The sequence below is a fragment of the Neoarius graeffei genome, chromosome 2, assembly GCF_027579695.1.
Source record: "Neoarius graeffei isolate fNeoGra1 chromosome 2, fNeoGra1.pri, whole genome shotgun sequence".
NCBI classification, from domain to species: Eukaryota; Metazoa; Chordata; class Actinopteri; order Siluriformes; family Ariidae; genus Neoarius; species Neoarius graeffei.
Genome location: NC_083570.1, coordinates 3,746,830 through 3,761,265, shown reverse-complemented (window position 1 = coordinate 3,761,265; position 14,436 = coordinate 3,746,830). Strand labels below are relative to the sequence as shown.

General features: G+C 40.1%; 1 protein-coding gene and 1 long non-coding RNA gene across 2 annotated transcripts; one reads left to right on the top strand and one right to left on the bottom strand.

Annotated features, from left to right (window-relative positions):
- Positions 1 to 2,484: 2,484 nt before the first annotated feature.
- Positions 2,485 to 3,535, bottom strand: LOC132877219 (uncharacterized). The gene is made up of 3 exons (XR_009652907.1): positions 3,326 to 3,535; positions 3,074 to 3,204; positions 2,485 to 2,841 (listed from the first exon to the last, which is right to left on the bottom strand). It is a non-coding gene; the product is annotated as an uncharacterized LOC132877219 (long non-coding RNA).
- LOC132877203 (E3 ubiquitin/ISG15 ligase TRIM25-like) lies at positions 3,367 to 14,198 on the top strand. The gene is made up of 6 exons (XM_060913574.1): positions 3,367 to 4,045; positions 4,403 to 4,498; positions 4,659 to 4,892; positions 5,025 to 5,196; positions 12,035 to 12,094; positions 12,210 to 14,198. The coding sequence occupies exons 1-6, from the start codon at positions 3,446 to 3,448 to the stop codon at positions 12,743 to 12,745; spliced, it is 1,698 nt and encodes a 565-aa protein (XP_060769557.1). The 5' UTR covers positions 3,367 to 3,445; the 3' UTR covers positions 12,746 to 14,198.
- Positions 14,199 to 14,436: the final 238 nt, after the last annotated feature.

The following is a 14,436-nucleotide window of genomic DNA, read 5'->3' as shown; positions in this document are numbered from 1 at the left end:
GCAAGATCTCAGTAAGGTTTCTGATCGCGCCACTTTCTCAACATTAGCATGTCTAATATAGTTCTAATCCCATGCCGGATCTCCTACTCTAACATCTGTCATCACACCAGCATTTAACAAAATACCTTCGTCAAAAGAACCATCTCCAAGGAAAGGTCTAGACTGAGGTTGACCTTCCATTCATCCTGATAAATTGTCAATGAAAGGCTGCACGTAGTATCCCAATCCGCGACTGTTCATGCATTCGTGAGGAGTTTTATTCTGGGACAGACCACTTCCACCCATGGAACACACACATTTACACAAAATTACACAAACACAGTGCTGTATTAAGCCAATGCGGTGCCCCTGGGCACTATACCTCAAGTGCCCTCCCCACCACCACCACCCTGTGCGCATGCGTTCAGTAACCTCCTGCACACACTCACAAACCTTGCCCTTTGCTGTCAAAAATAGTAGCATATACATAAACAATCGTACACATAAACAAGGCCATTCTTCCTCATTGAAAATGTATTAAGTAGGCTACATCAGCCCATCAAATTCACTGAAAACAACCAACGATATGCATGTAGGCATATTGAAATGTCTTATTCAAAAATGAGCAGCATATATTTGTATGTCTCAATAAAAACCCTCAAAGCATCCATACTCTGTTCTATCCATATTCAAATGTCTCAATTCAAAATGTGTATCAATTCAAACAGCATCAGCAATTTAAACAGCATCCATCTATATACAATACAGCATATTCAAATGTGTCAATTCAAAATGTGTATCAATTCAAACAGCATCAGCAATTTAACCAGCATCCATCTATATACAATACAGCATATTCAAATGTGTCAATTCAAAATGTGTATCAATTAAAATAGCATCGATCTAGGCAACATATTCAAATGTCTAAATTCGAAATATAAATTCAAATAACATCCCTCATCTTCCTTCTCATCACCATGGTGTGAACTGATCTCTACCTGGCTTAAAGTGGCTTCGCACATATCCTCCTCCCCGGGGTCTCCCTCGCTCCCATCTTCCTCAAGGGGATCCTCGTCGTCGCCGACCCCTCGGCTAACACTGGCTGCGGTTGTAGCATCTCCCCGGCAAGTGCTAGCAGGGCCATCTCCCTCACTAGCATCGCTGATTTCACTAACTTCGGCTTCAGCGCTGGTAGTGACAGCAGTTGTCGTTTTTATAAAAAAACGATCTAACACTGGAACATTTTTAATTGCAGCTACACGCCTGGAGTCTTTCTCTTTTTTTAATTTTCTCTTCGCACAACCACTCAATTGATGTCTGTCCATTTTTCATTTCTACCGCGGTTTTTAAAAAATTGATACATTTCACCATAGGTGGACTGGCTCAACTGACAGGTTGAGGAAAGGGGGGTTAATGGTCACATAGGCCACTCTTGCTCAGAAATCAGAATTATGATTATTGTTGTTGTTCTTATGAAATTAGTGTTAATAATGAATTATATATGACTATTTAACGTCAAGTGTATAACCATTTTAAGTGTACAAACATTCACGAAAAATATTTTTAAAGTTTCTGTCTTGTGGTGCCCCCCCACTGGCTGTGGGCAGTTAGTGCCCCTGGGCACTGTGCCGCAGGCCCATATAGTTAATCCAGCCTTGCACAAGCAGAGGATCAATAACTGAGTGGAGTACTGAAAAATTAACTGATCCTGTGACATTGTAAGATTTATAGCATCCAGTTTTATGCGCCTTGAGTCAGACTCATGAACCTCCTACAATGAGAAGCACTCAAAATAGGGTTTACCTTACACACAGATTACAACAGTCACTTCCAGTTAGTTCTGAGAAACATCAGCAAAACGACTTATACTTTTAAAACATACATACAAACACAACTGGGACAAACGGATGTGTATAAGGAGGAAAATAAATTCCAGAAAATCAACATTCTTCAAAATATCGATATTTAGAATATACTTACGAGCGTATCTTTATATCAGACTGGTTTGATGAACTGCTGTGCACCAGCCTGTGTATTGTCTGGATGATTATATGATTAATAGTTTGACCAGCAGGTTTCTCTCATGAACAAGTGAAGCCTCAAGAAATGAACCATTTCAACGCAATTAGCTGGAAAGCTTCAGTGTTTCATGAAGCTTCATCTGTCCATCATTATTTAAAGTTATTCATTTACAGTAAAAATGAATGATTATCTCTAATGGAAGGGGCGGCACGGTGGTGTAGTGGTTAGCGCTGTCGCCTCACAGCAAGAAGGTCCTGGGTTCGAGCCCCAGGGCCGGCGAGGGCCTTTCTGTGTGGAGTTTGCATGTTCTCCCCGTGTCCGCGTGGGTTTCCTCCGGGTGCTCCGGTTTCCCCCACAGTCCAAAGACATGCAGGTTAGGTTAACTGGTGACTCTAAATTGAGCGTAGGTGTGAATGTGAGTGTGAATGGTTGTCTGTGTCTATGTGTCAGCCCTGTGATGACCTGGCGACTTGTCCAGGGTGTACCCCGCCTTTCGCCCGTAGTCAGCTGGGATAGGCTCCAGCTTGCCTGCGACCCTGTAGAAGGATAAAGCGGCTACAGATAATGAGATGAGATGATCTCTAATGGAATTAGAAACCCAGACATTCTAACTGATACGGTCTCAGATTTGCACATTTCTATCATTTCACACAACTCAATTTGCATGAAAATTTAATGATGTTCAGGTGTAGGGGTGGACTGATGGTGATTTTAGGGCGGGGCTAATATTTGTACCTTTCCTTAGGACTTCATTTAAAAGAAATTGAACAAAATCCAACGAGGTTAATTCTGTAAGGAGGAATTCAACCAAATCCGTCCACATGGTACGTGGAGCTGTTCCTGCTGGAGAAACAATATTTAGTTTTTTCTTTACTTGCTCAGCAACAGCCATATGTCTTTATGCCCCGTCAATAAATAAACTTGATTACTTGATCTGTATTACATTAGCATGAGGACTAGCTCAGAGGTTTATTTATTCCTGATTCATTTTTGTAGCCAGTTTGCTCCGTTGACCAAAAATATTTTCACTAAAATACTGCTTGAAAATGAATTAACGAACGATCACCTTTACCTTTTTCCAACTTTTAGACAAACTTCTGATGCTTTTGTCTTTGTTTCCGTTTTTCTCCACAGTTGCAGCAGTTCAGCAGATGATTTCACCACCACAGCCAAAAAGCAGAGAAAATTTTCTGAAATGGATATCTGAAAACACACACACAAAAAAAAAAACCACAAGTTTTTTTATCAGTAATCAGTGCGGCTACATGGGTTATATTTCTGCACTGAAGGGAAATGAAATGGTTAATAGAGGAGTGTTCATGACCTCTCTGTGTTTGTGCTCCTCCTCTCTCCATCTCTCTTTCACACACAGAACCAGGAAGTAACTCCTCATTTCGGAGAAAAAAAACAAAACCCTGATCTCTCTCTCTGTGATTTCAGGAAAATGGCCGAGGCCAGTATTTCAGTAGATCAGCTTTCTGTGGACCAGTTCATGTGTCCAGTGTGTCTGGATCTCCTGAAGGATGCGGTGGCTATCCCCTGTGGTCACAGTTTCTGTAAGGTGTGTATTAATGGCTGCTGGGATCAGGAGGATCAGAAGGGCGTCTACAGCTGTCCTCAGTGCAGAGACACTTTCACGACAAGGCCTGTTCTACGCAGAAACAACATGCTGGATGAAGTGGTGGAGAAACTGAAGAAGACTGAAGTCCAAGCTGCTTCTCCTGCTCACTGTTACGCTGGACCTGGAGATGTGGAGTGTGATTTCTGCACCGGGAGAAAACACAAAGCCGTCAAGTCCTGTCTGATGTGTTTGGCTTCATTTTGTGAAACTCATCTGAAACCTCATCTTGAAGTTCCTGCTTTGAAAAAACACACAGTAATTGAAGCCTCAGCAAAACTCCAAGAGAAGATCTGCTCTGAACATAACAAGCTGATTGAGATCTACTGTCGTACTGATCAAACCTGCATCTGTTATTTGTGTACGATGGAATATCACAAAGGTCACGACACCGTCACAGCCGCAGCAGAAAGAGCTGAGAAACAGGTGAGAACTAGAAATCTTTCCAGAATTAAATCATCTTAATTATAGTTTCCCATCTAGAAACAGGTGCTTTAGTCAGTGATATAATTTGAACTTTAATTTCAATGTGTGTCTCAATCAGAAGGATTCTGTAAAAGCTGATTAAAATTGTCTGTGTTCTGATGAACAGAGCGTTAAATTTATCTTCAGTGATCGTTGTAAGCTGGTTAGACCAGTTAGTGAACATTTCTTGCGTGCACACACACAGAGTACATAACATTCACAGCTGTAAGAAACATGAATGTACTTTGAACTGACATTAATATGGAACCAGTTCGCTCGTACTGTATAAAAAGCTGAATGTATTTTATTTGTCCTCAGAGTGAGTTAAAGGAGGAGCAGATGAAATCCCAGCAGAGAATCCAGGAGAAGCAGAAGAAGGTGCAGGAGCTGAAACAGGCTGTGAACACTATAAAGGTGAGCAGTGAGCAGAGACAGAGCTGCTCCTAGAAACACACACAACATGGACAACGAGTCATTTACAGTCCCAGTAAGAGAGGGAATGATAGATGAGCTTTAAATCTTGTGTGTGTGTGTGTGTGTGTGTGTGTGTGTGTGTGTGTGTGTGTCCTAACAGCTCAGTGCACAGACAGCAGTGGAGGACAGTGAGAGGATCTTTACTGAGCTGATCAGCTCCATGGAGAAAAAGCGCTGGGAGGTGACGGAGCTGATCAGAGATCAGGAGAAGGCTGAACTGAGTCGAGCTGAACGACTCCTGGAGCAACTGGAGCAGGAGATTGCTGATCTTCAGAGGAGAGTCACTGAGCTGGAGCAGCTTTCACACACACACGATCACATCCATTTCCTCCAGGTAACACTCACTGTCTGATCTACAGAGCCAGCTGTTCCTCACACACTCTCTAAAACACCTCTCATTAAGGGAACAATAAATGTCCCTGTCTGACATCACAAGTGGGTTTTACATTTCATTTGCTTTCTGTAGGTTTTAGCTTCTGGACGTCACTCTCCTGCATTGGAAAGACCAAATTTTCACACATCCAGTGTCCCTGTCCATCAACATCTCTCATTTGATGGAGTGAGGAATTCTCTCTCAGATCTGAAAAAGAGACTCGAGGAATTCTGTGAGGAGGAATTCAACAAAATCCCTCCACATGGTAAGAGGAGCTGTTCCTGCTGGAGAAACACAGTGATGTGTTATTTCTTAGCGATGCTCCTGCTTTCTTTTCCGCAGACACTTTATTCACCCGACACTTTGAACTAAAACACTGATTTAAAATGAATAAACTGACTGGATCACTTTAAAATGGTCCTGACTGCAAAGTTGAATTCTGGGTAAAATGTTCTCTTGCTGTTCCTGTTGGAGTTTCGAGGTGTTTTGCTGTTGCACACACACACTGTGTGTAACTGTTTTGCCGAGATAAAGTGTCCTCCATTTTACAATTCCAAAAATTGCTGAAGCAAGTGAGCAACAATATCGCGTGACCACTGTAAGTACACAGTCCGTCTAAGAACTACAGCATCCCGTTTCTTTAAGAAACTACATTTCCTATCAACCAACTTCCGCGTTGACCTACGTCATGCGTGGGCGGGATCACCAACATCACATCCTCCATGAAGGCATAAATAATGGAACAACGCTTCCACTCTTCCTCTTTCAGTCCAGAGCAGCCGCCTGGATGCAAGGAGGAATCGCTCGCTCCGCCGAGCAAACCTGAAAAGACCTCTTTCTTGCAAGATCCACGATTTAGCGCGATTTCTTTCTTACCCTTGGCCAAGGTAGACTCCAGAGTCACGCAATTTTTAAACTCAGCTTCAGTTATAACCGGTTTTATTCGTATTAGAAGTGACGTCACGACTGCCGCCCAAGCAGTTTAATTCAAAGTTATAGGAAAGCGGCTGGACCCTTTCTTTTTTTTTCTTAACTGAAGCGCTGTGCACATTGTTCTACAAAGATTTTCTTCCCACGAGCTACGAAGCGTCGGACCAAGAATTCTTTGTTTTTCTACAGAAGTCTCGACGGGCTCCTGTGAACTCAGCCTCTCCAAGTAATTTCCTGTGCTTCATGGAGATCTCCACAACGGTGAAAACTCCAAAAGTCTTGGGACATCTTCTCATAATCTCGCGTAGAAGCGAAATACGGAAGTAAGACTTGGCATTTTTGGGTATAATTAAACCTAGTCTTAGGAATTAGCTTTTATTGAACTAGTGTGAATTTAAACTCAGGAACGTTTAATTGTTACACTGTAGACATGCAGCGTGTTGAATTGAATTGATTGTTCTGTTTTGTTTTAATCTCTCAATTGTTTAATAGATAGGCTGTGCATGCTTCTCTTTATTCCTTACTAACATACTTAATTTCCTTACACGTATCTTGATTGCATCAAGGTTTCAGTGGATTCAGTATTGTTATAAGCTAGTGAAATTAGCCTACGGCTAATTCTTTTGTCCCATTAGCCTCCAGGGCTAAGGGTATTGTCTCAAGGGAACATGTGGCGGTCCTCCCCCCACACTCACATACACACCTTTTGTTTCAACTCCACGAGGTAGGGTCCTTGGGCCTTAGCTAGCCACATGGCTAATTATTTTGTCTACTTAGCAACACAAAGCTAATCTAGGCCTCACCACGTGGTCAAACACACCACAGTTAGCATCCCACGCTAGTTTCTTTCTTTTGCTAGGCCATAGGCCTAACCACGTGGTCAACTCCTCCCCCACAAACACACGTGGAGTTAGCTACCAGAGCTAATCCTTTTTTTTGTAGGCCACACACATAGGGCCTTTCACACACACACAAGCACACATTAGTAACACGTGGTCAACTCCCCCACGTGGCCACCACTCACAAACAAACCTTAGCTAGCTTTCCTTTATCTTAGCTTAGCTACACAAGGCCTCACACCCACAAACATGCCTTAGTTAGCAACAGAGCTAATCCTTTGTTCTACTTAGATAACATCTCTTTGTCTTAGCTAGCAACCAAGCTGGGCCTCACCACGTGGGAACACACACACACCATATCATATTTGCATATAATGATTCCATCTGCTATTATCCATTTTTATCTTTGTTATAATAAATTCATTTATTATTGAAACTGCATGTTTATTTGTGTTCCAATATTTCTGAAGTTTCCCAATCTCCAAAGAATTCTAAAAGGTGCATATAAGTTATGTAATACGGTAAGTGATCATAATAATTTGTAATATACCATAATTTAGCTGTTTGGTAATTTATTATTAAGCACAAATTAATGGTATTATTTAATGAGACTGATTTAACGAGATTGATCACTTAATAATTACCAAATGCACCTACACCACAATGGGGCGTGTCTGACCTACTGTTCACCAAGACAAGTCGGCCTGGGCAAACATGCTGGACTCGGCTCTGCCACCACCTAAAAGCCAGCGGAAAAGAAAAGGAAAGCCTGCCGAGTGAGTGCAACTGCAAGATAGAGCAAGGTTAGATGGCATGTCGTTTTTTTTTTGTGGACAGTGTAGGTGCAATTAGTCTTAAGTGATCAATCTAATTAAATCAGTCTCATTAAATCAGTCTCATTAATAATCTCATTAAATCACTCATTGAATCAGTCTCATTAATTAATACCATTAATTTTGGTGCTTAATAATAAATTACCAAACAGCTAAATCATGGTATATTCCAAATTATTATGATCACTTACCATATTACATAACTCATATGCACCTTGGAATTCTTTGAGATTGGATGGCTTCAAAAATATCGGTACAACAACAGACACAGTTTAACAATTAATTGAATTTATTATAACAAAGATAAAAATGAATAATAGCAGTTGGAATCATTTATATACAAATATGATATGGTCATATACTTGATGAGCGTGTGTGCATGCGTGCGTGTGTGTGTGTGTGTGTGTGTGTGTGTGTAGCCTCGTGGCTTGAAACAAGAGTTAGCCTTGATTGCTAGCTAAGGTGTGTTTGTGTGTGGGGGAGGGTGACCACATGTTTCTAAGTAGGACAAAAGAGTTAGCTTTGGTTGCTAGCTAAGATGTGTTTGTGTGTGTGTGGCCATGTGTGGAGACAAAGATTAGCCTTGTGTTGCTAGCTAAGCTAGCTTATAACACTACTAAATCCACTGAAATCTTGATGAGGTCAAAATATGTGTAATAATGAAATTAAAGTGTTAGGAAGGAATAGAGGAAAGCATGCAACAGCCTATCTATTAAAAACAACTGCGAGATCAACACAAATAGAACAATAATCACTTTAACACCGAGTGTCTACAGTATACACAATTAAACCGTTCCTGAGTTTAAATTCACACTGCTTAATAAAGCTAATTCCTAAGACTAGTCTTTTTGCCCAAAATAAATGCCAGTCTTACTTTCCAGTATTTTGGCTCTGTGTAGGATACAGAAATGTTCCAAAATTTCTGGAGTCCACAGGAGCATGTGAGTCGCTTCCGTGAAAGCAGAGGATTTCTTGGTCCAAACGCTTCATAGTTCGTGAAGAAAAAGTCTCTGATCAAACAATGTGCACAGCGCTTTTAGTTAGAAGGAATCAGTTCGCTTCTAACTTTAAATTAAACTACTTTGGGCTGCAGTCATACATACTTATAATGAACAAATAAAAAACCGGTTGTACTCAATCAATCCGAGTTAAATCGCGCGATTCTAGAGTTTACTGTGGCCAATGGTAAGTGAAAGAAAAGCGCTAAATTCTGTTTCTTGCCAGAAAGACATCTTTTCTTGAGTTTTCTGGTGCGGGGTATCTCTTTGTGTCTGGACGGGTTGGAATCCACGACGAGAGAGAGAGAATGGCAGATTTCCGGGTCACTTATGGAATCGTTGAGGAAGTGACGTAGGTGATCCTGCCCAGGCGTGACGTAGGTCAACGCGGAAGTGGGTTGATGGGATTTGTAGTTCTTAGACGGACTGTGTTTGAGTCACTTATGGGCTCATGGAGGAAGTGACGTAGGTCAACGCGGAAGTTGGTTGATGGGATCTGTAGTTCTTAGGTGGGACTGTGGCGCTGTTGTACTTACAACAGATAACTAAATCATTCTCACTAGTTCTTTGCTATGTTAGCTTTAGAATGCATGGGCTTGACTCCACAGTACTGAGTATGGAGTTATAGGGGTCTTTCACATGACATCATTGTAACTGTGGAGTTGAAGAGCTCTTTTCCAAAATGCTATAAATCCACTTTGATTGTTTTCAGAAAAATGACATTTATTTACCCAGACCCATAAACTTTGCAAATATTTAATTTATCCTGTTATAATAGATAGTTGGTTCAGTCTGAACACTTTCAACAATAATTGACAAATCTAACAACAATGTTATTGATTATAAATCCAAAGTTTATATTTTTTTTCAAAATGCTATAAATCCATTCATTTTTTCTGTCTTTCTGTTTTTAAAACAAGAGAACACGCTGTAGATATATAATATGAGGAACTTTCATCATACAATTTATAATAAAATCAAATAAGTTATATAAACACTTAACATTCATTCATTTATGTTTAATCTTATGTTTTAAGACTGTCCACCACAGGAAACAACTACACTGCCGTCTGACCGAACTCTGATTGGTCTAGAGGAAATGTCGCACTCAGCCAAAAACCAGGTGGCGCACCTATCGCGTTTTGGAGAGAATCTACAATTTGCAGCACATATAAAGAAGGAAATATAGCGATTTGGCATGAAACATTAATGGAGCGGTGAATAGGCTCAGCACACAGCAGAATAGCGCGATGAACTCGTTTTTTTTTTTTTATTTGGCGTTTATCGCGTTTTGGAAAAGAGCTCTTCATTTGTTTATCTGACCAAGCTTTGTGTTTGACAACAACCAGAACAATTTTTCTTTTTTGGAAATTTCCCAAAACATTCTGGCACGAAACCTACCTCGGAATATTGGTTGGCATCTGTAGTTTTGTCTGCCTTTAGCATTTCTGTTGTATTTAGAAATAACAAATACTAAATAATTCAGGATGTCGTAGTGTCCCAAATCTGGTAGCCGGTTTACCGAACACATTTCAAGAGGAATAAATACATCTGTGACTAAATTGAGAAGAAAAAGCCTTTATTTTGGTCACATTTACACTCAAGCACAGCGAAATTCCACCTCTGAATTTAAACCATCTGAAGCTGTGAACCCGTGAAGATAGAGAGAGCAAAGTAAATAAATAGATTTCTGGGTAAATTATATGGGTCTGTGATGCCTGAATGTTTCAGAATTTGAATGTAACACAATCTGCTGGCATTTTTACATTTTTAATTTTCACGATGTTTTCAGCGCATCGCTATCTTGGTGTGACACAGTCCCATAGTTATGCTCATTAGTTAAGGCTCCTGGTGTTCGGCTCTTTGTGTAGGGCCACACTGTTTACCTCAAGAGTTTGGAAAATGGTCCCAAAATGGAGAAAAGCGACTCTCAGCACATCAGAATGTTTACGTCTCGTCCGCATGATCTTGGTCTTATGAGAGAGAGGAAAATGTCATGCATGATACCTTTTTTTTTTTTTTTATTTCGGAGAACTTTGCAGTCAGCACCTTTCAAGGTCATAGACAACAGTCGGTGGTGAAATGTAGAATATCAACGTTATTGTCTAGAAGAACGACCCAAAAAGTGAATTCAATCTTCCTGGTGTCTAATTTGCACCCTAAAATTGAATAAAACAGTTAAAATATACTGGTTTGCCCAATTTCCGAAAGATTGTTTCCATCTCATTTTTTTATTTTTTTTATTTTTTTTATTTTTGTCTGTCTGTTTTACTTTTTACTGTGTTGTGATGTTTTTATTGTGATATGGATCCCCCTGGGTCTGGAATAAAGAATTGAATTGAATTAAATTGAATTGAATTATGTGCACTTTCACCACCAGGGGGCGTCGCTGTGACCTCATTTAAGCCAAACAGACCGGGAGCTGCTCTGTGTTTACTTGCGAACCGCGCACATGTTTAGGAGGATCATTTATTTAACCACTTTATAAATATACTGCTTTTGTTGCTGGAGAGAAACATACAGGGCTAATTTTCAACAATTCAATAATAATATGTAGCAGGACATTTAATGGGGTTCCCCACTGATGCGCACAGGGACGCACACACAATCCCTATAATAGAACGTGGATTCGTTTATATTGCTAATATTAATACAAGCATTGTACTATTTATAGCCTACTCTAAACATACACACAAACATTAATCATGTTAGGCAGGAGCATGTTAGCATGCTGGCAGGTAGCCATGACAAACTATCCCTTTTGTCTCATTTCCAGTGTGATTGTACAGGATCCCTCAGAATTCTTTACTTGAAAAATTGCAAGCAAAGGTAAAAATGTTTACCTCCAATCTTCTCCTTTTTGCTTGAGCATTGCTGGTCCGTTTCTTCTTTGATTGCTTGCTTTTGTGCTCGAATTTTGTCGTAACAGTGTCACTTTTGAGCTTCTCTGCCCAACACTGACACCTAAACTCTCCAACAGATGGGGATTCTTCAAAAATGAATCCTCCTCGAAGTGATCGGAGCACAGAGTGGCGTATTTACCCGGCTGCCAATCCACTTGCTTCACACGCACAATCCACTCTCTCTGCCTCTTCTCCTCTTTTGGAAAACAGTAAAAACTTCTTCCTGAACCGGTCCTGTTGTCATAGTTCACTGCACAACAATAAGGCATAGGGTTTTTTTAGAAATTCCCGAATGCATGTCTGTAATCAAGCTGAACGGCAATGAAAATACACGGAAGTGGACTCAAGCGGTTTGTTTGGCTTAAATGATGTCACACGCCAAGTGGTCACAGAAATAGCCGAACAGAAATTGGCCGCAAGCTGCGCTAACTTATTTTAATTATTACTTATTAACAATACTTCTTGGGACCAGAAGAAAATTACAGAGGGTTTTTTAACATGTAAAGTTTCAAATGTGCATAAAATTAAAACTGCTGCCTATGAGCTTGAAACTCTTTCCATCCTTTACACAAACTCATGTTTCCATTTTTCTCTCCACAGCTGCAGCAGTTCAGATCATTTCAGAACCAGAACCACAGAGCAGAGAAGAGTTTCTGAAATGTACATCTAACACACACACACACACACACACACACACACACTTCACAAAAATATATTGTGTGAATTAAACCCAACATGTTCACATTGTTCAGTTTGTTTTTCTCTTTTATTTTAGATTTCTGTTATCTGACTCTGGATCCCAACACGGTACATCGTCTCCTCATTCTGTCTGAGAAGAACAGAGCGGTGAGATGGAGTGAGAGAGAGCAGCGTTACTCTGATCATCCAGAGAGATTTGATTACTGGGGGCAGGTGTTGTGTAAGGAGAGTGTGTGTGGACGCTGTTACTGGGAGGTGGAGTGGAGCAGTGCTGGTGTTGTGTCCATATCAGTCTCATATAAAGACATCAGCAGGAAAGGACAGGGTAATGAGTGTGGGTTTGGATTCAACAATCAGTCCTGGAGTCTGCGATGTTCTTCTTTTTCTTCTTCTCTCTCTTTCTGTCACAACAACATTAAGACTGATCTCAGTGTTCCATCAGCCTCCAGAATAGGAGTGTATGTGGATCACAGTGCAGGAACTCTGTCCTTCTACAGCGTCTCTGACACGATGAAGCTCCTCCACAGAGTCCACACCACATTCACTCAGCCTCTATACGCTGGGTTTGTGGTGTACTTGCATTCTACAGTGAGATTGTGTGATCCAGAATAAAAGTGTGTAGTGTTTTCTGTAAAATTCCTGCACGTTGCCACGTTGTTGCTCAGTCGTCTGTTTCACTAGAACACAATCCAGCTGCACAAAAACACTCATTTTAATATTTAAATTAAAACAGATGAATAATTTAAAATGATTAAAAAGGAAATGTTAAAAATGAACTGCCAGACAAGAAACTCGTCAAATTTAAAAAGAAAATGATCTCATGACCTTCGCATTATAAAGTTGTTTGTTTCATATTAAGCAGCGTCTCATTAAATAACTAATAAACAGTAATAAAGCCAGAACAGAACAACATTTTAAACCTGTTCAGGTCACACTATATAAAAATAAAACATCACTTTTGGAATGAATTTGATTTTTCTGCTTGTGTTCTAAGATGTAAAATCCACATTCACTTTTTCAAATCTGAAGTTGTTTCTAAACCCTGAGATTTGATTGTAAAACATTGAACAATATTTAAACTCCATTAGAACATCCAGTACATGATCGGTTCAGGCTGCCGATGTCGTGTTCATCCCATATTCAGTCTGGATGATGATTGGCCCGCAGATAGAACCTTATAAATCCAGGTTTATCTGTGAGTTTGGGATTTTTATTCAAATATTACAATCAAAGCTTTGCAGAATAAAAGATAAGAGCACAGGAGAATAAAGTTTCCCCCAGTGATGGAGTTTCTGTGCTGAACTCATTTTCAGACAGAAGCTTTTAATACTGAGGTCAGGATGTCAGCAAGCCGCTGTACTGATACGCAATGGGAGGTTTTCTCCACTTTGGATGGTGTGATGGCCACAGCCACACAGGGTAACATCAGCCCTCACTCTACTTATGCACATTATTAATTTGTTTTGGTGTATTAATTTGCTGTATGTTTTATCATTTGCAGTCACATGTATTATCATATTTAAATAACCCACCTAACATTTGTTTGATTTATTTGTTTTAAGTTTTGTTACTTTAGCCTTACATTGTTTTATATGGGTGCACACATTTTAACACTGTAAGGTTTTGCAATTCATTGGTTTGTTATTAAGCATATGTTTCTTTGTTTTGAGTTACCTGGTTTGAGTGTTGGGGGTGGTCCCTTCCTGTTTAGGCAAAGGCGTGGCTACGGGCGGAGAAGACCTATGTCCTGGTGCCTGTGTATTAGGCTGTACCACGTCCACCATGTGCCTGAGGGGGATTTTGACCTTAGTTGATTTTTGCTTTGTATTATGTTTGAAGTCTATGTATTTAATTTACCACTTTTTTGTGGTTTTGGTTTGGCCAAGCCGATATATTCTCCTTTGTTTTTTTTTTTTTGTGTGAGGTCAAGTTTTTGTTCATTTAAGGGTCATGGCTGTGTGTTAAGTTTAGTTCTATTTTTGTTGACCTCTATTATAGGCTTAGTTTTTTGTTCTTTGTCATTTATTATTTTTGAGGTAATAAAAACCTTATCTTTTGAACTGAATCCCTGGTGTCCTTACACCTTACTGATCAGTCCCTCACAATTGGTGTCAGAAGTGGGATCTTCCAGTGACAGACACAGCGTTTTTTTTCTTTTTTCTTATTTTTGTTTTTGTTAATATCCCCCAATATAAGGAGGATGAACCGTGGTGGAAGAGGTGGAAGAACAAAAGGCCAAGAAGCAACTGCAAGCGAAACTGCCCAGGGAAAGTCAGCTGATGGTGAAGAGGGAAGGAATGGAG

Bases quoted from the DNA above. Each gene is read 5' to 3' on its own strand.
- LOC132877203 (XM_060913574.1), top strand. From the start codon at position 3,446: ATGGCCGAGGCCAGTATTTCAGTAGATCAGCTTTCTGTGGACCAGTTC. The intron at 4,893-5,024 runs GTAACACTCACT...TGCTTTCTGTAG, and splicing joins ATCACATCCATTTCCTCCAG to GTTTTAGCTTCTGGACGTCA. The intron at 5,197-12,034 runs GTAAGAGGAGCT...TTCTCTCCACAG, and splicing joins CAACAAAATCCCTCCACATG to CTGCAGCAGTTCAGATCATT.